Source organism: Malurus melanocephalus, unplaced genomic scaffold, assembly GCF_030028575.1.
Source record: "Malurus melanocephalus ecotype Western Australia unplaced genomic scaffold, MMel_1.1 scaffold_8, whole genome shotgun sequence".
Taxonomy (NCBI): domain Eukaryota; kingdom Metazoa; phylum Chordata; class Aves; order Passeriformes; family Maluridae; genus Malurus; species Malurus melanocephalus.
The window spans coordinates 3,859,101-3,883,882 of record NW_026623240.1 but is presented as its reverse complement, the minus strand read 5'-3'; the positions used below and the strand labels follow the sequence as shown (position 1 = coordinate 3,883,882).

The following is a 24,782-nucleotide window of genomic DNA, read 5'->3' as shown; positions in this document are numbered from 1 at the left end:
ATCCAACACTACAACGCTACAAAAAAGTTGTTTCTTCTTTTGGRGTATTTTACATGAAAGGTTGAAGATTAGACAGTGGACAAAGTACGTGGTTCACCAACAGTTTTTAGTACATTGGTCACCTATCCTTTTCTTAATTCTCAGAGACTGGGCACGTGACAGGCTTTAATTTCTTTTTCAGACTGAAACAATTCTTCAACCTGACAATATTATGGCTCCAGTACCTTATAAGAGAGTATCCCTGCTGTCTACCCCACACTTCTGAGGACAGCTGCTGTTTGATATTGCTCTTCCAGCACAGCTCCTCAGTCCTTGCACCTGATTTCATCAGAATGTGTTGGTGTATATCTCTACACACTGTGCATGCTTTGAATATACCTTCAGCACTCCCCTTGCCAGTATCTGCTTTGTAACTGAGCCTGTGTGCTAAGGTATCACTTTCCTTATCTGAGCCAGATGTATCAGTTTATCCCATACCCAAATCCCTGACAAAGCTTTTCGCTCTGCACAGTAATTGTAAAGAGGGACTTGATTTCCTACTTGAACCAGGTTTTGAAGCCTCAAATAAAGACAGCCCGAATGTAGTAGATTCTCAAAATGATTTCTCAAAATGGCAACAGCAATCTGCAAAATGGGGCGGTTAACACACTGTAGGATGCCAAAAAACTTTCCAGAGTTTGTCCTGAACAGTATCTAATCGGCCTACAGAAAGAGAATGTTGAGAAAGGGAGAAATTCAGTAGTGTTTTAATAGTAGGATACTGTGGAATTTAGAAAGCATGGACTTCCAGGCTGTGAACCCAATTAACTGGATTTTTTTTTATATTAAAGTACAAAATAGGCAAAAAATTCAAACTAGAGTTTGATGTGAAATATATAATCATGCAGTAGAACAGATGATCCTCTTGAATAAGTGTAGCAATCAGTAGCTGAAGAGTTATTTCCTCCCTCTCACTCACAATCTGACTGCTTAACATTAATGAAAAGAGGAAGGATGTTCRAAGTGAGAACTGAAACACCAGATCCAGTGCCCCACATATGCCAAGCAGCCCATCTGCTAGTGCTGGAAGTACTGGCTACTTAAAGCACTTTCCTAAGAAATAGTACCAYTCTGTTTGGGGTGCCTCAGGAAAGCAGCAACTAGAAGCAGGTATTCCAAATCCTACAAGACCACTCTAACCCATGGGGGCTTAAAGGATAGGAGTCTTGCTCCTCTTCCATTTAGCCATTTCTGAAGGAAAAGCAATGCCAAGGATGTCAGACAAAGGTACAGAAAGCAGCACTTTCCTCTCTGGCAGTTGAGGCTCATGTGTCATGGGCAGCAGCAGGCTGCAAGCTTCTGGGAAGAATTAACAGTATTTTGATTTGGGAAGAGTTAGACCAACTTGATGGCTGTGCATTCCAGACAGAACACATTACACATCCAAGGCATTATTGAGGTGCATTGCAGCTGAGGTGGTGCTTCTGCTTCAAGCCCAGATACCACTGCTTTCAGTTGTTTGGCATCTTTTTTTGTGGAACTCCATGAACAGGAGCTGCTGGAACTTAGCACCAGTGGAAGTTATGAAGTGAAACAATTGCATCTGTATATATCCAAATTTAAAACCTTTGATGTTGCTATGTTTTCACATATGCAAAATGGATATCACAATGAATTGCAATCAGCACTTACATGACTTACATATAGCACTGAGCATCAAAACAGGGAGTTGTGGGACTTCTATATGCCAGGAACACTAATTTAAGAAATAGAAACAAACTTGCCATGTAGCTTTTACATGCAAACACTTATACCCATATATAAGCAAGACAATAAAAGCTGAAAAAGGTAAAATGATTCAAGAAAAGGAAACTCATACACATAATAGCTTTCCAGCCCTGTTCTTATCAGGATAAAAGGTACAATAGGAACTTTACACAGCCTGGGTTTTGTTTTGGTTTTAATTCCTGGAATTTGACCAGCWTGTAAGCAAGATTGCTTCGATTGTTAGTTATTTCCCTTCTCTGGAATTCACTTCTTGTCGTAATGCCATAGGATTTCCTCTGACTTTATCAAATTCAGCCACACATTACTTGCAATTTGGATTATGAAATAAATTATTAAACTGAATGACCAGGGTAATTTTCAAGCTGGGTATATTAAGTTGTTGCCCATGATGCCACTATGTAAATGTTTTCTAATTCCAGGCCATGTCAAAGCTCCTTTTTCTTCTCAAACATTCAAAAATCATGAGAGAGATGTTAAAATAATGGAAATTACCACAAGTAGAGACTATTTKCTCCTAATATGCTTGATTGTGTTTTGCTACTGTACTCAAAGTTTTCAAAAACTCTCTTCTYGACGTTTTGGTGCTATCGTCTAGTTGCATCTCAATAGATGTTTATCCGAACATCTTTTAATAAAGTCTTTTCGTTTCCTGAACGACCTCTTAAAAATTCATTCCCAACTTACATTTTGACGGTCTATCCAAAAACTATTTTTCGTGAAGGCAAGGTTTGATTTACAAAACTGGGGACACAAGAAACGGGAGTGGGGGCGGGACTTGTCCTCCCAGAGCCGGGTCCGAGCGTGCCAGATCCCGGGACAGGTCGGGCCGCGGTCCCTGGGAGCAGCGGGATTTCCACGCGTGGGGCTCGGACAGACGTGCCCGGGAGGTCACCTCCGCCCGTCCGAGGGGAACTCTGCCTGTGCCGCCCACCCCGACAGCGAGTCCTTAGGGCAAAGGCCACAGCCAGCTCTAAGAGCCTCCCTCACCCAGAGCTGACGAGCGGACCCGCCCCTTAGCAGCCGCAGCCTTGGGACCGCCGATACCGCCCGGGACGAACACCATGCCGGGCTACAAGGACCAAGCCGCTCACCCCATCCCGCCCGCAAACCCCCATACCCTGATGCCCCGCCCGCCGCTCCTCACGCCAGCGCCGGGCGGAGCAGAGCTGGAGCGGGGAGARGTGGGGCGGGACAGGGCTGGGACGGGGCGGAGCGGGGCCGGGCAGAGCGGGASCGGGGCGGGGCGGCCGCCGGCACCGCCCCCCGGCCGATCCGGGCCTTAAGCTGACGCCGCGGCCCCGCCAATCCGCTGCGGCCGGGCCGGGTCCGGCACCGCCCCCGGCGGCGCCCACAGGGACGGGCCGGAGCGGCGGCCGCCGCCGCGGGTGCCCGGGCTGAGTCAGCGCCCCCGCCCAACATGAACATCATGGATTTCAATGTGAAGAAGCTGGCGGCTGACGCGGGCACCTTCCTCAGCCGCGCCGTACAGGTATGGACCGCCCACCCCTGCCGGGACCTCGCCGGGACGGGGCTTTGCCGGGGCAGCCCTAACCGAGGGGCCGAGGCCGCGGGTGGCTCCGTTGAGCCGCCGCCGCCGCCGCTGGGCCCGGCGTGGGGCGCTGGTCGGGGCGCTCGGCTCCGCCCCGGGGTCCGGGAGGGGCCGGGCCCGCCGCTGGGTCCCAGCTTGGAGGGAGTGCCGGGCCCGGCTGTGCCGGCCGGGGCGAGGCCGGAGCGAGGCCGGAGCACTGGCCGGGCCGGTCGGCAGTGGGCTGCTGTGAGCTGCCTCTTCAGCGGGCCTCTTCGGCCTCAGGATGGGCAGGTCCGGCCGTTCGCCAGGCWGGCTGCACAACAGCAGCCTCGGGGGGCTGGCGGGGGTGACACTGCCCAAGGTCAGACAGGGAAAGAGGGAACAAGGCGCCAGCCCTGGGGGGATGAGGMGCGCAGGCATCAGCTGTCGGGAGATATGGCCGGACTTTGTGCATGCAAAGGACAAAGGTGTGTCTCGCCTGAAATAAGCAGCTGGATTTTCCTGGCTGCTAGAAATGTATCCATATCGCTGCCTGATCGGTAAAAGTCGAGCTGTGATGTGACACATGGAAGTCCGGTGTATGTCTGCTTAGGCTTTTTGGTTTGTTTTACCTTTCGTATCGTTTTAAAGCTTGTTTGATAGCCCATTGTTTCCGATTCGGTCTTCCCCTTCGCAGTAAGGGCACTGTAACTGTCTTTTGTTCCTTAGCGCCTGTCATGAGCCGTAATCCCCTTTCTTTATGTAATCAAGCATGAGCAGATTTCCTGTATGGATATGGGCATCCCAGCAGTGCATAGTAATCCACTTTGGTTTCTTATGAGTTCTCGCTGGGTCACAGTCAGGTTTGCAACGTGCTTAGCGTTGTTATCTGGTCTGATCTGTCTGATGTATTGCCCTAAATCTCAATATTCAAGCAGAACYAATGATCAGCAGCACAGCAGAGCTCTGAAAATGCAAACTGGTCAAAAAACGTTGTTCAAATTTAAATGAACTTAAAGCTCTTGTGTCTTCTCTTTGTGATGATGGTATTTCCATGCTTCCCCCACTGCTCCTGGCTTTTTCCAGGTCTGTCTGCTTCCCAGACCGACTCTTCCTTTTCGGCCTCCACTTTCTCTTTTCTTGTTGGACAAGAGAAAAATASATGTATTTCACCCTTCATTGTATGATCTTGTGATGGGACTTTGTGATTTCATTTAAGTGTATGTGTGAAATCTGACATTGTAGTCTTCACTAAGCCATCTTCACACTGCTGAGAAGATATATGGAAATATTARTAATTTTACATACAAATACTCTTCTCTGTAATTAGTAAAAATAATTCCTGAACTATTTTTACTGTGTTGTAATGAATCTGTACAAAGTTTTTGAGAACATCTGGCATAGTTCTAAAAGCCTTTTAAACAGTCATAGTAGTCGGTCCATGAATAAATTCCCTTCTTCCGTATACTGAGCTGAATTTTCTCAGGACTGCAATTTGGTTTTACGTAGAACTGCAAATGCCAAAAGGGTTTATCAAGATCTGCAAAGTTGGTTAATCTACCTGTGATGGAAACTAAAACAAATGTGGACAATGCAATTTACTTCTATTGTATCTTTGTTTCTTACTGGCCACCAAAGAACTTGTTTAGTTGAAGTTGGACAGTCAGGATGCTTCCAGTCCTGTTGTGTTCCTAATTGGTAAATTTGTTAGAGACTTAATAATAAGCCAGAATCTCCTGAAAATGCCTGACTTTRAGCAACGGGCTGTCAAGGGATGAGATCATCATTGTTATGAGGAACTACTGCTCTGAAGAGAGGCAGGCAAAGCCCTCGCTTCCGGCTTTGCTTGCTTCCCTGATGTGAAATGTRTAGCTTCTCCCTGTCTGGGGTTGAAGAACAGACTGCTTGTGGATCAGTAAGACTTAGCATGAATTTTGTATCAAGTGAAATGAATTGTCTGATGGATTTATTTAGTTAAATGAAGTTATATTGTACTTCATGGTCACAAGTCACAGCTTGGACAAGAAGAGCAGAGGTCATTTTAGTGATTCTCTAAGGCATAATAGGGTCAATTATATCGAAACAGTTCATCAAACATTGGTTTGTCCTATTCTAAAGAGCAGAACACCCCCCACTCCCAAAGATRTATATTTCAAAACTTCCCAAGAAAGTTTGTTTTAGCTTTTAATCCTTGCCTTTAGAAGCTTTCTCTAGTGTCTAATTATAATTTAAATCTTCTTACTGAAGTTTAAACTCCCTATTTTTGTCCTGTTTCCTCTGGACAGGACATTTTTTTTTTTCAATATGTTCAAGCTAGCTGTGATGGGAATCTGTTTTGTCTTCGGGTTTTACTCTGGGAGGATTGACAGACAATTACAAAATATACAAGATTTAAGTTATCTTTTAATTTTCTTTATTACCTCTGGACTTTMTTTCATGTTGGTTCATGTTTTAAAGCACACTGCAAAATTGGGCAAAAATGTTTCATGTGATAATTGTCAGTACTAAGTTGAGCAGAGAATTTCTTCATTGTGTTATAAATTATATTTCTCGTCTTGGTCTGATTAAYATCCTCCTGCCCCTTTTTTTACCTGATGTGTTATGTAGTATGGATATGTTGTTGAACTTAATAACTTTCAGACTTGCCCTTAGATTTTTATTGATGACTGGCTAATAGTTATATCTTTTAAAACATCACCTTTAAACTAATATAGGTCACTGTTTTAAATTTGTCCTGGAAAATTATTTCTATGAATTGAGTATTTTTAACGTGCCTAACTTGCAGTTCACAGAAGAAAAGCTTGGTCAAGCAGAGAAGACTGAACTGGATGCTCATCTGGAGAACCTTCTCAGCAAAGCAGAATGCACTAAATTGTGGACAGAAAAAATAATGAAGCAAACAGAAGTATTATTGCAGCCAAATCCAAGTAAGRAGCCCTTCAAGTTTTTGTTTCCGACTTGGAATTAATAGATATGCCAGTGTAAATATTTACTGCAATAGCTATTGCATAAGTTGTGACTAAATATAGCAGTTTTAAAATTTGAAAGCTGCAATTATGGAAAGCACATTTTGAAGAGCTAGTAAGAATTGAAGAAATTGTACCAATTGCTGGTACTTCCTTAMCCTTTCAAATGGGGAAAACTTTATAGACAAAAACTTTATAGCGCTTTTTAAACTGTAGTATTGGTTCCATACTCCRGTCAGTCTCAGGTTGWTGGGTTTTTGTATTGTTTACTGTTWAATTGAATTTCCCACACTAATTCCAGTTATCTTGGGTAGCTGTAAGAACGCTGAAGTTCTTCATGGATTAGATATAGTGGCTCAAGAAACTTTATTACTATTTCATTACTTAAGCCCTCTGCACAATGCAATTCAGCTTGAAGCAGGCAAGATGAACTAAAATACCTGTCTTTAATGCTTCCGTTACTAAATAATTAGCACCCTACTTAGGCAATACAAAAAAAGTGTCAAATATGATTTCATCACTGTTGAGTCTCTAACAGTAACAGAAAAATGGATAGAAAAAARGTGAAGTATTATGGTGTGTTAATTTTGTTTCTGAAATTGCTGCTGTGAGTAGTAATGTTGAAGAGATCAGTTTCRGATTCATCCTACAGTTGTACAAGAGTTGGCAGATACAGGCATTTGCTAGTGTATAGACCTAGATTTCAAGTCAAGACATGGTCTCTAGTCATTGGGTGAACTACTTTACTGAAAAAATCTAAAGCTCCTTTAGGTTTGCTCACTCTGCATTGAAAATGTAAGTATTCTCCTTGTAGTGCAATACTGAGCTAGGATTTATTAGTGAAGGTAAATCAGCACTGCTAGCACTTCCCTAATGCAAAGTAGATAAATTCTTTATAACAAAGATGTTTGAAGTATTACTTTGGAAGTCTGTTGCATATTTTAGTTCCATAAAAAACAGTATTTCAAAAATAAAACCCAACTAATCCTGTGGGAAGGATGCAGTAGAACTTGCAGAATATTCTAGCTCAATTTTCTGCTTTGGTCTAGGCTGGAGGAAATAGTTGTCTTTTTCAGTCAATTCAGTATTTGTTCTATCTATTGGACTTTTTCAGAAACTTTATAAGCTTAGAATATTGAAGCATTAACTGGAGGCTAGTGGAAGTGTCTAAAGAAGTTTCAGTTGAACGATAATCTGTGGTAGTATCTCAGTTCTGCTCACCAGTCCATTTTCTGGTGGCTAAAAATACTCAGYATTGAGCAGTGGTCTTTGTGAATGTAACTTCAGCTGTTTGGTGGCCTACTTGGGAGAAGGGTCACATGCTGCAGAGAGCTGCTTTTGGTGGTTGCTAATGGAGTGACCCTTTCTGGGGGAGGAAAAATCACTTTCAATTCCATTTTTAATTGTACCTGTAGATCAGACCCATGTTATAGTCCAGTAATTTCAGATTACTTTTCATTTCTTTGGTGATTTAGTAAAAAATACATATTTTGTCTYGAGTAAAGAAAACAAATAACTTTTGATTATTTTTGGTTCACCTTATTGCTAGGGAATGCACTGGTACCCACAATTGTCTGTCTTAGAATAATTTTTGTGACCTTCATGAGAGAGTAGTTATTTAATCCACCGCTGTTCAAAGTTGTTTAATTAACAAGTAGTATTAAAGTGGTTGTCTGTACTATTGCAGGCTGAAATTAGTTCATACTGGCTGTATAAAGCCAGCTACATGGGAAATGAAAACCCCSCCTCAGTATTGTATCTGAGGGGTTTGCTATTTCAACTAACAGAGTCCCTGTTTAGGTGTGTGAGGCCTTTCCCCCTAAGAAGCTCACTGTGGCTTAGTATTATGATAGATGGGTATTAATGCTTCCATAGTCCYGCTAAGTTTTTCTGGTAATTTTATTGCTCAAACTAAGAATGTATGGTAATATGAAAAAAAAAAACATTTTCTAGTATTGTTTAATAGTTTCTTTCAGAGTGTTTCAAGGGATCATGGGGTGTGGGAAAGAGGATATAATTTCTGGGGCCACCAAACTTTCAGAATATCTTAATAGGGAACTTAGAGTAGTTGTTGAACTTAATACTGTTAATTCTAGTGAACAATTTTGATGATTTTTTTGTTTCTAGAGGGGGAACAGAAGACTTTGGTTTTTTAAGGAGAAGTATTWTGTTATTGCTCTTCCTGTGTAGACTTCTTATCAAAATTCTGAAGAGCTGTGTAACTATGCTAATGCAGAAGTATAATTTTTCACTTTCCYAGATGGCTGTAGGAAACACTTGAACATGGCATGGCAAACATGGAATGTGTCACTTTCCAAGAACAGGATCTTCAGCTTAATATTGTTCACTTAATGTTAACTTTAATGGCTGGATTTTGMATTTTTTTTTGTGTTCCTTTATTTTTGTTTGTTTCTATTTCTAACYTGTGCTTTGAATGACAGTAATTTTTTCAAATAAACCTTTTTTCAGATGCCAGAATAGAAGAATTTGTCTATGAGAAGCTGGACCGCAAAGCACCGAGTCGCATGAATAATCCAGAGTTACTGGGCCAGTATATGATTGATGCTGGGAACGAATTTGGCCCWGGAACAGCCTATGGTAAGATGTAAAAAGAGCACAGATATAGGATTTTTGAACAGTATAARATTATATCTTTTCTCTTCCTCTAGGTGAAACAGTTTAATGACATTTGTATCAGTTTGAGTTGACTTGCTGGGTAATTTTGAGCATTAGGAGATCAGTGATAAGGTTTCTATCCAAATAGTACGGAGTTGTCATAATTAGTACCTTTTCCACCATGTGGTCTCACTGAAATCTTGCCTTGACCTGTGATTGTTCGTAATAAAAATGATTTGGTTTGGTGTTTGTGGGGTTGTTTATTTTGGTGTGGGGTTTTTGTCTGTTTGTTTTTATGTTGCGGGTTTTGGTGTTTAGTTTTGAGTGGTTTTTTGGAGGAAAAGGGGTGGGGTGTTTTTTTTTTTTCGTTGTTGTTTTGTTTTGTTTGGGGTTTTCTTGTGTACATTTTTTTTCTTTCAGAGGCATGAAAAATGCCTCATGGCACTGGATTATCTTTCAAAGTGTTGGCCTAAAATTTCCTGACTGTAGCAACTTCTTTTGTTAACCTCGTGCTTGAACCATATGATTAACATATTTTTTCCRTTGCAGGAAATGCACTCATTAAATGTGGAGAAACACAAAAGCGAATTGGGACAGCAGACAGAGAACTAATTCAAACTTCTGCCATAAACTTTCTCACTCCCCTAAGAAACTTTATTGAAGGAGACTACAAAACTATTACTGTAAGTTGAATAGTACATTCATCAGTATTTAACACAAATTGTAACTTGTCTGTCTTCAAAATGTAGTAGTAGATAATGCATTATTACTTTYCTCAAGGTAATATAGAAAAATTCAAGTGACATTTGTGTGTTTGGTTTATTTTCTGTTCTTCTGCCAAGGTAAAAACGATGATGGAAATGTGTTTGTTAACTATCATTCTATTAGAAGTGTGTGTACTGAGTATAAACTGTGTGAGAATAATTAACAGACAATTTTGCATCTCTCTTCAACTGAAGAAATTTTTTTCATACGATCCTTCATTAAAAACATTTCCAAGTAGACAGTCTTTTGCTTGTGAATGTGCGTACCCATTCTCAYGAAGTAACCTTACTTGCTTTCAGAAAGAACGTAAACTGTTACAAAACAAAAGACTGGATTTGGATGCTGCAAAAACCAGACTGAAGAAGGCAAAAGTGGCAGAAGCTCGAGCTGCAGTAAGTAGAGGGGTTTTTAGATTTTGTCCATGACTTTCAGACTTATTGGTACATATTTATAGACTTGACTGCTTGTTTATGTTTCCAGTCCTATCTTCTTACCCTGGTTGTTTTTCTAGATACTTTTGTAAGAAATGCCTTAGTGGAACACAAGGAAATGAAAGTGAGTTACTGATCAAGGTGTTAGTCCTCTACTTTTAAATATTCCATCAAGTTGAACTTACTCACTCTCCTTTTACTGTATACTAGATGAGCCTATACTGCCAAAAATTACTTGCTGCAACCTGCCAATATGGGCATAAATACAAATATTTRAATCTCTGCAAATGTTGAAGTGTATGTATAATTACTTTCAACTGATGAACCTGTTTAAACTTCTCTATGTCAAAAATATTTGTGATTTCTTTTTATATATTCCTTACTATTTCACACCACCAGAGGCGAGACTCTTTAATCCACATCAATTAACCATTCTGATTCCCTCAAAAAATACTTGTTCAAGTATTTTATAAAAAGTTACTGCTTTTTAAATCTTAAAGTGCTCAAAATGAAGGAATAGATGACTGTGTGTAGTTTCATCAGTATATACTTACAGTATTTTCATAGCTATCTTATGAGTGCATTMTTAAAAGTGCAGCAGTTAATGATARACAGTGRAGTGATTTTTCCTATAAGGCTTAATGCAGTAGTGGTCATGCAAATAAAGAAATACACAGGGACAGTGTGTATGATGGAGAGRTAGAAGAAGGACTGTCAGATTTTACTGGCTTTCCAAATGGGTATCTGGCCTGGGTCTCAGAGGCATCATCTTGAGCTTTGGAGATGAAGTCCATTGCATCTTGTGATTGTGATCCATCTGAAAACAAGCATAATCTCTACCTGACAGTTCTGCTCTTGTATCTCAATTCATGCCATGCACATTGTCTCTGTGCATTTAAACCTTCTGTATTTTTAAGTTTTATGCAGGCATTTTCCTTTAAGTAAATTCTGTGCAAAAAAAAAAGTTACTTCTCTTTTACTTCTGTTTGTGAAGCTATCTTACTTTGTAAGTCTAACAGTGGAGAACAGTGAAGGGTTTTGATCAGTGAGTAATGCAATTTAGAAGTAAGAGACAGAGGAGCTTTGGATAGTAAACTATTCCTTTGCTTGACTTTGTTCAGAGTTAAGTTAAAAAAAAGTGTTTTTACTATTAGTTTCATTTGTAGTGTGGTAGCAGGTATGTGTCTTACTTTCTAAAGCAATGGAATCATAAGGAATTGAGCTTAGTATTAACGTTATATATACATATATATATATATTAAGTTTTAGTTCCATCAATAGTGCAGTCATCCAGTACTTGGTGCCAATTGCAGCTGCTATTACTTGATCTTAAGTATTCATATAGCAAGTATGCAGTTTCATGCACAAATAATTTAGTGCTRGGAGAGCATGAAATGAAATCTCTTCACTGTTTTGCCTATACTTTAATTCTGATTACATTTTSACAGTAATGTGCGTGTTTAAGTAGTATCAGATAGTACAATTCCAGCAGAAATAACAAAATTGCAGCTCTACTTTATCCTCTGCAATATAGAAGTGAGAACTAACCTGCGTGTAGATATGTTGCAAATGGGTCATATTCTGCTGGCTCCCTTATTTATGAAGGAAGAAACCAAACAGGGCTGGACTGATAGGTTAGTGAAGTGTATTGAGTTATGATGCAAATTTTTATGTTTCACTGTTTTCTTAACAGGATAAAATGATAAATTATATCTATATGTGATTACATATTTTTATAACTGGGAAAAATAATACTTGAAAATTACTTGTCCATGCTTATTGTACAACTGAAACAGCTTAGATCAGTGTTTAAAATCAAAATCTAAACTATTTTATTCATCTGTGTTCACTTCACAGTCTTGGTTAGCTTAACCTTGCAGTGCTTTGTGCTAATGATCTATTTACTTGCTATATTCACAGTGTTGTAACTTGCTTTTGTTTTTTATCTATACATTTAAGCAACTAAACACCTCTCAGCCTGAAGAGAATAACATTATGGTAAATGTCTCTTACATGCTCAACTTGCTGCATGTAAAATGGCTAAAGGTTTGTTGGCCTCCTGTGTTCATTCATTTTCCTGTCAAATGTTTCCTCTTGCTATCCAGATAAGTTTGGTCTCGTTTCAGATGTTTTCCATTCTAAAATGGATTGATATAATACACTAAATAGACTGAATGTCAGTACAGCCTTGGATGTTGTTTTTATCAGATTATTTCTGATAATTTGGAATATACAGTATTCTAATTTCTGTGATTTTGTGCATGTAAACTTAGGATACAAAGGAGCTGAKTTTTCATGTCTGAAATTATTTTCAGCTATTGGAGGAGAATTATTTAGTTTTTCTATCTTTTTAATATGAGTACAAGTGAATAACATGAAACAGCCAGGAATATGTAGAAATTTTTCCCTTCAAGCAGTGTATTACAAATAACTGCAGCTGAATAATGTCACAGAAGTTAGTGGCTTAATTTAGAGTACAGTATATCCTAAACTTGTCCTAAACTAGTCCTTGTTGCAAGGGCTCTTTGGTGCAGCTGGTTTTAGCACCATAGTGGTGAAATTGGAAGAGAGAGGGATTAATTAGTTATGTAGAGCATAGACTGTGCTGTCCAGCCTGTTCTGGTTGGGGTTTGGGTCTGCACAGCATATTGGGTCTCACCTCAGTTTAGTGTTCCAGATTTCTCTGCCATGATCAGATAAGAAAAGGAGTGAATAAATGTTTGTTTACAGTTTGTTCCTGCAATCTTTATACGCATTTCTTCCTACTCCTGATTGTGTCATCATCTTAAAATGGCAGAAGATGAAGGTTAAAAGTGAACCACATTGCAAGAGGGAATTGGAATAGCAGGCTGAAGTAATTAACTTTCAGACTAAATCCCTTGCAGTTCTATGATTTTGCTGTGCGACTTGATACTACTTTAATACTCAATTTGAGATACCTTTGTAGCATTTTAAATTAAATTTAGGTTTCAGTAAAAGTGCTTGGGAAATAGAAAACTAATGAAATTAGCAAGAGAAAGCATTCCTCTGTTTCAGTGTCAAAATGAGAATAGCTTTCCGTAGTTTTCCATTATTATAACACATTAAGGTAACTTAAGTTGCTTCTGAGGTCATTTAGTTTGTCTGATTCATGTAATTTTAAAGTAGTTATGTCTTATATTGTAGTAGCTTGTTTTAAGTAGATTCTTGTAATATATGAGTTCTACAAGTCACACTCTCTTCAGTATCTAACTCATTTCATACATGTAGTGCTATCCATATTYGTTATAGATTCATTGTAAATGGGGGGCTTTGGGCAACTGACTTGTAGCACTCCTTAAATCCCTGTGAAGTTCTGAGGACAGGAARTTAAAAGCCAGTGTGATTATATACTGTAATAGAGTACCACCAATGTCTTAAGTTTGTATGTTTTTATTTTTTTTCCTCCCCTACTCTTAATGCTGACTAGATATGGGCTGAGGAAGTGACAAAAGTAAGTAATCTATTTAAAAATTGSAGAATTCTGAAATCATAACTTGTGCTGGTCTGTAGTAATAAAGGATATTACATGTTATTGATTTCAGTCTGATGCTGGCAGCCTGATGCATTGCATCAGAAYACACTGGGCCCCTCCAGGGTCTTTCAGGTTTCAGTGCCAAAACAATACCTGGGGTTTGTTTGATAGTAAGCTGTTTCTGGCTCTCAGTACCAGTACCATATGATTCTTGTGTGACAAGATACAACAGACAACTACAGGATGTCTCTCAGAATTTACTGGTGTGGTAACCCCCTGTTAAGAACACGCTTATTTGTAAATTTTCAGAATAATTGGGTCTCATAATCTGAGCCATCCTGAAAACACTGATCTTCAAATTTTTACCCAGGACATGGAACACCACACCTTTCTCTCCAGTGCCACTGGATCTTCAGCAGCTGAAGTTAGGGGGTAGGCACATCTGAAAACTGCACCTGCCCTGAAGGCTAGTTCATAAACTTCTCATTAGCCTCAGGGTGGGGGTTGCAGCCATCCCTTGCACAGGGACAAACTCAGAGCAGCTAAGGGAATATTAGGCAATAGCTGCTCCGGTGCCATGAGAAGGGCCATTCTTAGGCTCACTGGCTCTGACAAACCAGTATTRGCTACAAGCTGTGAGGGGGTGTGCTAACAGTGAAGGAGAGARTTTCTGTAGAGAAGGGGTAAATTGAGTCAATAGAAGGGGGAGAGCAGGGGCTTTGGAGTATGGTTTTTGAAGGGGATCTAGCTAGGCACCTGTGGGAGGTATAGGGAGAAGCTGGGATATGCAGCTTCAAGTAAAATCTTAGGAGTTGTGGGAGAAATTAAGGCTTTTGCTCTTCTGACTTTCTGTGAGTTACGGCGCAAAAGCTGAGGATGAGTGTGAGTTCAGAGGGAAGGAGGCATTTAGAGTAAAAAGAGGGTTAACTGTAAAAGGAGGGTTAGGTCAATTTTGGTCCCAAAGTTTGAGAGTTACTTAATTAATAAAGTAAAGTAACATTTGAAAGCAGCAAGCSTGTCTGCTGGTAAACTCTTTTGGGGAAAAAATGGCAGGGAGAGAGTACTGCTGTAATGAAAACTGATCTTGAAGGTATTTGCTTTTCAGAGACAAGGACAAGCAATTTTAAGGATAGTGAAATTTAACAGATTGTGTCTTGGAAAGAAGAAGAAATAATACAAAGTGCTTAACTCTAGCTTAAAGAAGGCTAAAACTTTAACTCTAGTAATAAATTATATAATTCCAGGTTCCCTTTTTTATTTAGTATATAAATAGCAGAGACTACTGAGAAGAAACTACAACATTATCTACTGTCAATGGAGCAGTAATCCACCCACATTTTTAAAGGCAATCTGTCCTTCTGTGTTTGAGAGTTGGAGGAGGTGATTCGTAAATATGTTCAATTTAAATACAGGAAACTTCCCAGCAAAGATTTCAGACCATCCAGTCTTCTCTGGATCAGTTACAGGTTTGGGGTTTTTTTTTTGTGTTAGAATAAAAGATGTGCATGAGGCAATGACAAACTTACTTCAGTTTCTCTTCCTCTAACTCCACACTTCAGAAGGAATATTAAATATTAGGCACAGCTATATAGTGACTATCAGTGTTTTAGTAAAAGCATGTCTAGTAAAACAACCTTAGGAAGGTGATTTTATTTCATATCCTTAAAGTATGTTGTCCCTTTGCTGCAGGTTTGCACAGTATTTCTGAGAGGTCTTGTATTCCTGTGTGAAATCTGGGGAGATTATTTACATATGAATACTGGGTTTCAAAACCTGGGCTTGTATTCTGAAGTTGCAGAGCAAGTGTTTGAGGGATCTTCATGAGACATAGCTAATGAGGCCTTTTAAAACATGATAAAAAAAAAAAAGTGCAGCTGGAGAGTTTAGTCTTGGGTTTTTGAGCTCTTCACTGTTCAGAAACAAAGGTGATCAGGCCATAAACTTCCCATATTAAAAGTCAGCTGATTTTTCACCTTTACTCCAAGGTGTAGAATAGATATGCTGTTCTGGTACTGTTCACTTGGCAGTACTGAAAATAGGGGTAGGCAAAACTGATTAAACACATCTTCACACAATTCTATTCATGTAAATGTCTACATAACCAGCACATCAGGCTTTTGTAAATATATTTTAAGTCACTCTGTACTGGCTAAGTTAATATGCATTACCATGTTACTGGCTTTACCTTTTCTTACAGAACGTAGTTGATTTTCTAGAAATTGTTGAAAGAAATAGAGTTATTCTGATGTATTGTCCCCTTTTTGTAAGTTCCTATTCTCATGTATTTACTTACCTGACAGGGATATAGAAACACATTAGTAACTGCTGATTCAGAGAAGCAAGAGATTAAACTATTTCTCTCTGGATAAATGATTTACTTACTGTTTTGATGTTTTTTTTTAAAGAAAATTAAGATGTTTCTCTTCTTCCCCTCTTGGCCATCAGATTAGCTTTTTTCATCCGTTTGTACTTACATGTCTCTCAAAGATTGACAGATGGATTTCACTGATACTAATTCAGATTTAAYCAGAAAATTCCAAGCAAAGATTCTTTCCTCAACAAACTTTAAAAACCYAATGAGTTTGGAACTTGATACAAACACTGCAATTTCCATTTTAAGTAAGAAGCATACAGTTCTCTTTAGCTGCTTCCTCACTGTTTAATTGCTGTGTAAGCCTTTCCAGCTGCAGTGACTTCAGATGGAAAAACATTTCTTAGGTAACTCTATCATTGTTCTGTACTCTTTTCTGAGATTCCATGTGACTTTTCATACTTATTAGCATTAGCTGAATGCAAGAACAGAATGTTTGCAAGCACATAAAATGCTTCTGAAACCTGTGTTTTACTGGTATCACCTCATTCATTTTCCTGAAAACACTTTTCCTTCTTTGTTGAGAATAGTAACTCCTGCATCTTGGACTTAATGTAGATTTTTGCCCTGGGGTTTGTTTTTAGAAACAAGGCACTAAATGAGTATAAGCATTGAGGCAGGCTAGTCCAGATTCCAGGCTGAGGACATTCTGTCTGGGAACAGTGGATCTTAGAGTAGAGTACATATTGTGTATATAAGTGTTCAGCATCCTTTTTTCTTCCCCCCTGCCAAAGTACTCTAAAGTAATTTTGGCTGTGCTAGATTGGAGTAATTTAAAACTACTGTAACACTGATAACTTACTTAAAAATTGTTGAGAACTACATGTGACAGGGAATAAATTTGAATTATAGAAATATGAAACTTGTATTACATAATTTTAATAGAAATTTTACTCTAATTYTACACCAAGTGTTAGAACATTTGGTGTAGTTCAGATTTATTTATTTTCAAAGACTCCCTGATCACTAGTTTGGTGACCAGTGCAACACATGAAATAATGAGACATCCTAATAAAACTTAACATCAAAGATTTATGTACAGCTGATTGCTGTGGAGTTACATGGCAAAAATAAYGTGAGATTTACCTTGAATTGTTTCATCAGAGACCTRTTAAGCTGATGTATGGGAAAAAATGACATTATTCTTGACTACCACTTGTATGCTGACAGAACCCCTGGTGCAGAYGTGGTTATGCCAGTGAATACTTGCTTTGTTWYTGGGAGAAGTGGGGTAATACTACTGGCAAAGAAATGCTTTTCTTTTGCATATGTAGTCTATGTCTTTTAATAAAGCTGCTTGCTGTACACACTGGTCCTCAACAGTTCTGAACCCAGAATGCAATTACTGTTTTTGCCTAGTAAAGATCTGCAAAGAAAAAAACACCTAAGCTTGTGATGAATGCATTTGTGTGAGCAGTTCTGCATCACATGGGACTGTTGCAGTGGGCAGGTGTAGCAGAGAGCACTGTACCAGTACCTGACATGCATTCTTATTTTTAGTCTGAACAGGAAGTGCGCATTACTCAGAGTGAATTTGACCGTCAAGCAGAGATTACCAGACTGCTGCTGGAAGGAATCAGCAGCACACATGTGAGTACCCAAAAGATGTTGAGGGGGAAAGACAATATCAGGGCACTGTCTAAAAATAGCTATAGTAAACTGCTTGGGAACTCTGGTCTATGAGGTTTTGCTTCAGTGCATTAAATCATCAAACTACAAGGATTTTATTAATTCTAATTTAGCATCCACTGAATTTAACTTTACTTTCCCATTAACCATCTGAATGCAGGAGCTTTCATTTTTATTCTTTATACCCAGCTTCCCATTCATTTGAGTGTTGAAACCACAAAAATGTTTGCTCAAATATGTTAATTTTTGTGACATTTTATCCTGTTTGCCTGTTAAATCCAGGCACCATGCCTATGTGCCAGTATTGACATTAGCACCTGACTGGGTGCCCATTCTTTCTCACGTAGCATGGTACCCTTATAGACTAATCACTTGAATTCTTTGCTGTGTTACAGGCCCATCATCTTCGCTGTTTGAATGATTTTGTTGAAGCTCAGATGACCTATTATGCACAGTGTTACCARTATATGTTGGATCTACAGAAACAATTGGGAAGGTAGTAATACCATATAAACTTCAAGAAAAAAACTCCCTTTTTAATAGGTGCTTATGAATAGTAGGAAAACTTGCACTGATGTAACASTGGTGAACACACAGGCATGCAGGACTGAAAGGAAATATATCTATTCTGAGGTACTTAATATGGAATTACCCAGTGCAGCTACTTCCCTAAGCCTACACACAGTACTAATGCCTTTTGAGAGTTGATCTACTGGGGTTTTGTATATTTATAAATATAGTGTGATTGAGGAAGGTAAGCTCAATAGTAGTATCATTTAATGTGACAAAGAGGAGTTTGTAGAGATTTATTTGTGATTATTCTGTTGTCTTGTGCTTCATGCTACTAAACTGCTGCGCGATGTGGGAAAAGTCTTTATACTTTCTATAAATCCCTGTTGCCTCTTAATTCACTATAGGTGAATTATCTGGTTTTCAATGAAACCTTGTTCTCTGCTCTTAACTGAGTTGCCACCATAGGTATTGTATAGGGACTTCACAGTGCCTGTTATCCAGAGCACCCACAGTGGAATGAACAAGTTTGTCTTGTTTTACGATTTAATTRGTTTAGCATTTTTAAAATAAGAGAAGAAACTGACATTAGTTTATGCTCTTAATCCTTTTTGTGTGATTGGTGGGAATGCAGAGAGAGCTACATACACTTCATAAAGTTTCCCTATTCTAATTCTTTGCAAACCAGCCTTTCTTAGAGTTATACAGATCATGTTATTTATGTGAGTGTATGCACTGAAGGATTGCCTGTACTTAGAAGTTTACTGTAGTGTTTGTTCTAGGTAATGGTCTCTGAGGTATCTCTGTTTATGTTTTCCATGACAAGGAAGTAAAAACAAAAGTGTTCTTGAGTCTTATCCTTTTCCTGACTTGCAACTTCCTGTGGCATTTGATTTCCTCAGTTTGTTTGAATGTGTAGTTTAAAGACTTTTTTTAAACTTGAAAAAGACTTTTAAACTACTAAACTGTAGTTTAAAGTGTTTAAAGCTTTAAAGATGTAGCTTTCTTTTAGATCAAATTTACATCCCAATCTAATACATTCCGAATATTSCACTATAAAATGTGGTAGTACATAAATACATGTTATAGAATTGAAAGCTTGAAAACATGCATGGTAATAAGGAAAATACRTCTTAAATTAAAAATTAAGTGGAATATATTTACACAGCTATTTTGAGAGGATACTTTTAAAATGTGAACTCTTATCCTAGTGCATTTACCAAACYGAAAGCCTTAAGCATAATACCCTTATTCTAAAGAAGAACATGTTCCTCTTTAAATTCTGCTTTAGGATGTATAGCTTGTCCCAGAACAGCTGTCTTTGTTTAAAATCTGTGTATTTGAACAAAATAGTGCCTTTAGGAAAACAGAAGGACGTATCTTTATGTGGCTGTGATCTGATCAGTATTTTTAATAAAATTATTATGACTGTTAGAAGASCAAAAGCATGGAAGCTTTGCAAAATTCTAAGTGACTCAAACAGTGGAATGAAGTTTCTTTWCCCATGTGGATTAAAATAGTTATGGTATTAAATCTTGGGTGTGTCTTTCTTTCCTTGTGCAAGGAAGTCCCACTGAACTATAACAGAGAGCACTGGGACAGGGTCTGAAGTTGTGCTCCTTGCTTTGGAAGARTGTCTCCATTTATAGGGATGTGGTGTGTAGCATTTGCATTAAACAAGAAAATCAGTAGGGTTTGTGCTCTGTGCTCCCTATGTTATGCAGGCAGATATAGACCAAATAAGCAATTTAGGCAGCTCAGCTAGAGTTTGATTGTGTCTGCCAGAGCTGTGTTAGTTAACACATAGTGCTGAGTGACACATGTTCTTTTCACACATCTAAGATTGGTATTGTGCAATATTCTCTTATGAAAGCCAGGAACTGTGAAGGACTTTGTTTCACTTTGAGGTTGTTGATGGATCAGAGGTGTTCAGCCTCTAAGTGAGRTTAGTTTGTTACTTGAAACAGAAACCTGGTTCTCAGAGGAGATGCATGTTATGTTTTACCTGGGTCAGAATCCAGATAAACCCTGGATAAACCCTGTCCTGGTTCACATTGAAACTATTCACRTTCCAAAGCTGAGCACTGACCTTCCTGATGGACTCTCCAGAGGCTGCTGTAAGGAAGGTGGGGGGAAATGTTGTACTCAGTTCTCTTTATATAAATAGATACATTTTTATGGATGTTTCTCTTCAAGGCAGCACTGGCTGCTTATCTCTGTAGTGCCTTACCCTCCTCTGGGGCTGCATTGATTCTTTAAATCAAATCTCTCTTTTCTCTTATTTTCACTTCCTCAGAATGAACTAAACAAATCTATTTCAAATATTCTGGTACTCTGGCTGCTTTTTTTCTTCCTGATAACTGCTTTTGCTCAGAAGTTTCTCAACTTCCCTGACACATAAGCTTTGGTATAATTTTTTTTCAGATTATCCATTACTGGTGTCCTACTCTACAAGATGTGAAACTTCTGTTACTCAAGCGAGTTGCTCAAAAAAAAGCCCAAACCAAACAACCTCTGTTTAATTGAAGCCTTCCAGTAAAATGCCTACATATGGCTTTGCAAAAAGAGTGAAACTTTAGGTCCCACTGATTGACAGAGTGGTTATAAAGTTTCAGCTTTCTGTTCCACTGACCGTACAAACCTGTGACCCTTTGAACTGAGCAGAATGGCTTACGAGCAATTACTGTGTTAACTGAGAACAGGTTTAGCAGCACATTAAACAGCCATTTAGCAATATTGAAAAACACCTGATTGTCATTTAAAATTAAATCCCTCTGGTTGAATGCCAACTAAATCAAGTAATAAATACATCCTGAAACACAGCTGAGTTATACCTACAGAAATGTGGGGTCTAGTTTTGGCTCTCTTTGTTCTGCTTGTTTGATTTGTTGAGGGAATGTGGTGAACTAATTTGAAAAACTAATCTATCAAATGAAAATATAGACATTTGCTGGAGTTGGAGTCTCTTCTTGGTGAGTTGAACCAGCTCTTTATGATAAAGTGGCAGCAAGGTAAACCAGAGAGGAAGTGGGACTTCCTTCCTTGCACAATACTAAGTGCTAACTAAATTCAGAACAGTCTCCTGAAAATTTTCCCAATGTTTACATGTAATTCAGTCTGGCTGTCAAGGGGCTAGTGCTGTGCTTCATATTATACTGCTGCTCTTTCCCTTCAGTCAGATAGAGTTGTGTGACTGCAGGTTGAACATGTTTATAAAGCCTTTCTGAGGGAAAGTTAGCAATCTTCCTGATTTTTGGTTAGATCAGATTGTTGAATCAAAAGCCCCAGATTTCTAGACTTGACTCAAATGACAGAGAATGTGCATTTGTGCAAAGAAGGCGTACAGGAGTGGATCCACCTGTTTGGTGACACTGTGCATTTCCCAGGCTAAGTATACTGTAAACCTGTAACCTGTGTGCAGSACTGCTGCAGCTGTTACAGATTTGAGCTGCATTAATTCCATTATTTATTGCCACAGGAGCCAAAAATCAGTTGTTGCATTGATGGGTTTAATTTTCACTTGCGTCAGCTCCCTRAAACAGCTCCTCTTATGATCATGTAAGCATCAGTAATGTTGCAGACATGGTTATGGGAATAAACTGATTTGGATTTATGTGGGTGAAGTTGCCACTGAGCTGCACCTTCAGAAAGAATCGAACTGGGAAGCAGAGGTGGGAAGGGATGAGATGAGGCTGTTTTCCACGGGGTTCATGTGCATGGTATGGATAKATCTTCCATATGTCAAAAGAGTAGGCAAACAAAAGGATGGGGGAGGTAATATGTTAATGATATGTCATTAACATCCCAGATGTTAATGAAAAATCATCTACATAGGACTGATGAAGGAAGTTAAGTGCAGGAATTGACTKGTCAAAAGAGTGGAAGGAAATGTTGCTACAGTTCCATGTCATCATGACTCAGTCTCACTCCTAGCTGCTGACTCTTTTTTACTGTATCAGCCCTGCCACTTTTTAAAACCTTCACTGACCTATTCTTAAGGTAGAATCCAGATGAATGTTACAACAAAGTAGAGCAGCAAAGGGACAAGAAGTTASTACATCAGCTGCTAAAGAAATAAGTTTGGTCTGCCATGGAACTGCATCCTAGGATGTAGGGCAGAGTGACATGAGACAGTCTCAGAGCMCATCATTGCTGTTCTGTTCTTCCTACTCTACTGCCCCAAAATCTTTTSTTACTTTGCTCTCCTTTCTGCTGCTTCTACTTTTTAGTCATGTTATTCTGTGCTTTCTCTTGTATCTGCTCTGTCACTCATAACAGTTTTTTGTGACTGAGCTCATTAACTAAGTAGGAGATAATATACTTTTCTTCCCTYGTTTTCAGTCAGGTTAATGAGTTTAATTGACTTCATGGGAGGGTCTGGCAAACACTACAGCTGGCACTGAGCAAGTAGCAGCCTGACCTAGAAATGAGGAGCTTAAGTTGATATAAGTTCATTTTTAGTGTAAAAATATTTTTGTTTTATACCATGAAGTTAGCTGAATCAATGAACTGATTTAGATTACAAAAATAGTTGTKTGGTTTTTCTTGCTTTCAGAGGGAGGCTGTGTTTTTAAATTGCATTATATTTCCSTGATCTGGTTTGTCAGCACAATCCTTTGTGTAACCACATAATTGAGGAATGAGCAGGAGGAGGTGGAGGCTACTTTTCCTGGCATAGCTGTCAAAAGCAATGTTTATCAAAATATAGTCTGCATTAAGTTTGACCCACAGTGMTTTCTTGCTTTTCCCTTTTTTWARRRGSMRRWWWYMARGRGKTTTTTTTAGGTGGCAGTATTTCTTTTAAATTATATTGATTTGATTAATGCTGCTCATCAGGAACAAGTATCTTTATGTTGTACAACTCTCAATKCTACTCTGTTACTTCTATCTGCTAGTGTTTATTGCTGATAAAAATAAGAATGCTAGTTTAGGCATGGGAACAAGAGTAATGCCCTATGTAAAATAGATTAACTCAGAAGTCTTTTTTTTTTTTTTTCTTTCACAGCTTTCCATCTACTTTCCTCTCTAACAACAATCAGTCTTCCACAACTCCTGTGCAGAGTGTTTCTACTCCCTCAGTCTTGGCCTCAGCCTCTGCTTCACTGCCTTCAGTAAGCAATTCAATCGTTACTTCAGGCCTCAGTGAACTGAAGTCATCAAGTGGCAGCAGGAAAGCAAGAGTTCTCTATGATTATGATGCTGCRAACAGCAGTGAATTATCACTACTTGCAGATGAGGTAAGAGTTTTCTATGTACCTTTATCATTTTAAAGTAAAATGGGAATGCTTGTGAGTAGCTAGTTAATATGTGCTACATCAAAAAGTCTGTGTAGTTGAKTCTTTAAAATTAGATTTCAATAATTGGAGCATTGTCCTGTACCYATGTATCCCARTATTCTRTAGTGGAAATCAACATTTGTTACATCAYCTTAGCTTGCAAGAACATTTGCTACACAGCCAAGATGCAGTTCTACTGTCTACTTTTCATCACACCTTTAGCACTATTATCAATGTGATTAGTTTTTCATATGTTGAATATTGCAATTTTGGAAGAACATAAAAAGAAAACTACTTCTTGCTTTGATGGTGAAGGTTGTGCTGTGTTTATTCCTGTTCCAGTTGCATTGCAGTCATAAGTCAGAGAGTTTATACAAAGCAGGTGGAGATAGATGRTGAAGTACAGTGCTGGAACAGAGTTCCACCTGGTAAAGTGGCTGTAGCCTAATGCTGAAAAAGAAATTTTGAAAAAGAAATCAGAATTTTTGGGTTTTAAAATGTGCATTACTTCAATATTTCTATTTGACTTTTTTCTTATGTAGAGAGTGACTTAGATAGGAAGACAGATGGTGWTGATGTGCTACATCGTCGTAGAAAGTTTGAGCCCACACCTTATATCATGCATTCCAAAGAAGTTTCTTTTAGATTGCCTGTTAAGGCTAAGGGTGGATACACAAAAATTAAAGATAAAGCATAATAGAAAAGCAACAGTAATTAACAGAATTTCAACAGAAAAAAAGGTTCTTTAATAAACGCTACTGTCTCTATTCTTTTCCACGGACCAGTGAAATAATTTTTATAAGCATTAGATTCTGTTTCATGGATATTAAATTCTCTGTTCAAGCTTAATCTCAATTCTAAGACATTGGAAATCTCATTAAGATAGATTGTAATTCTCTTCCCTGCAAACAAGGTTTATAATAATGTGTTTCTCTTTTTTTAGGTGATAACAGTGTACAGTATCCCTGGCATGGATTCAGACTGGCTGATGGGTGAAAGGGGAAATCAGAAAGGCAAAGTGCCTATTACTTATTTAGAACTGCTAAACTAAATGGTTGGCCTGAATAGAGACTGTCAATTATGGCAACACCATATTTATATACAATTAACGTTATGTAAGCAGGTTTATGTGTCTTCCATGTTATTGTCTTGAGGGACAAATACCAGCCATTAAGAACTGGCTTTTCTGCCAGCATGGTTGCACGGTCAATACTCTATTCAAACTTAATGTGTTTWAAGCTTTTACTTCATGTGCCAAGAACGTTTCCTACAGATTTGTTTCTACTGAAGTTTTCACTAATACAAGCTTCTACTTTTGAGTAATCTAGATTGAAAGCAGGAGGTACTGTTTTCTACTGAAATTTTTCATTAATGGCAAAGCTTTTCTTCACATAAAATAAACTTATTGTGAACTGATGCAGGTGTAATGCCCATTATTTGAATAACCAAAA

At 38.6% G+C, this 24,782-nt stretch overlaps 1 protein-coding gene across 1 annotated transcript; it reads left to right on the top strand.

Moving 5' to 3' along the window:
- Nucleotides 1–3,090: 3,090 nt before the first annotated feature.
- SH3GLB1 (SH3 domain containing GRB2 like, endophilin B1) lies at nt 3,091–24,744 on the top strand. Its single transcript, XM_057374479.1, has 9 exons — nt 3,091–3,256; nt 6,060–6,201; nt 8,710–8,838; nt 9,406–9,539; nt 9,921–10,013; nt 17,417–17,506; nt 17,941–18,041; nt 23,061–23,292; nt 24,275–24,744. Exons 1-9 carry the CDS (start codon nt 3,185–3,187, stop codon nt 24,380–24,382), a joined length of 1,101 nt encoding a protein of 366 aa, XP_057230462.1. The 5' UTR covers nt 3,091–3,184; the 3' UTR covers nt 24,383–24,744.
- Nucleotides 24,745–24,782: the final 38 nt, after the last annotated feature.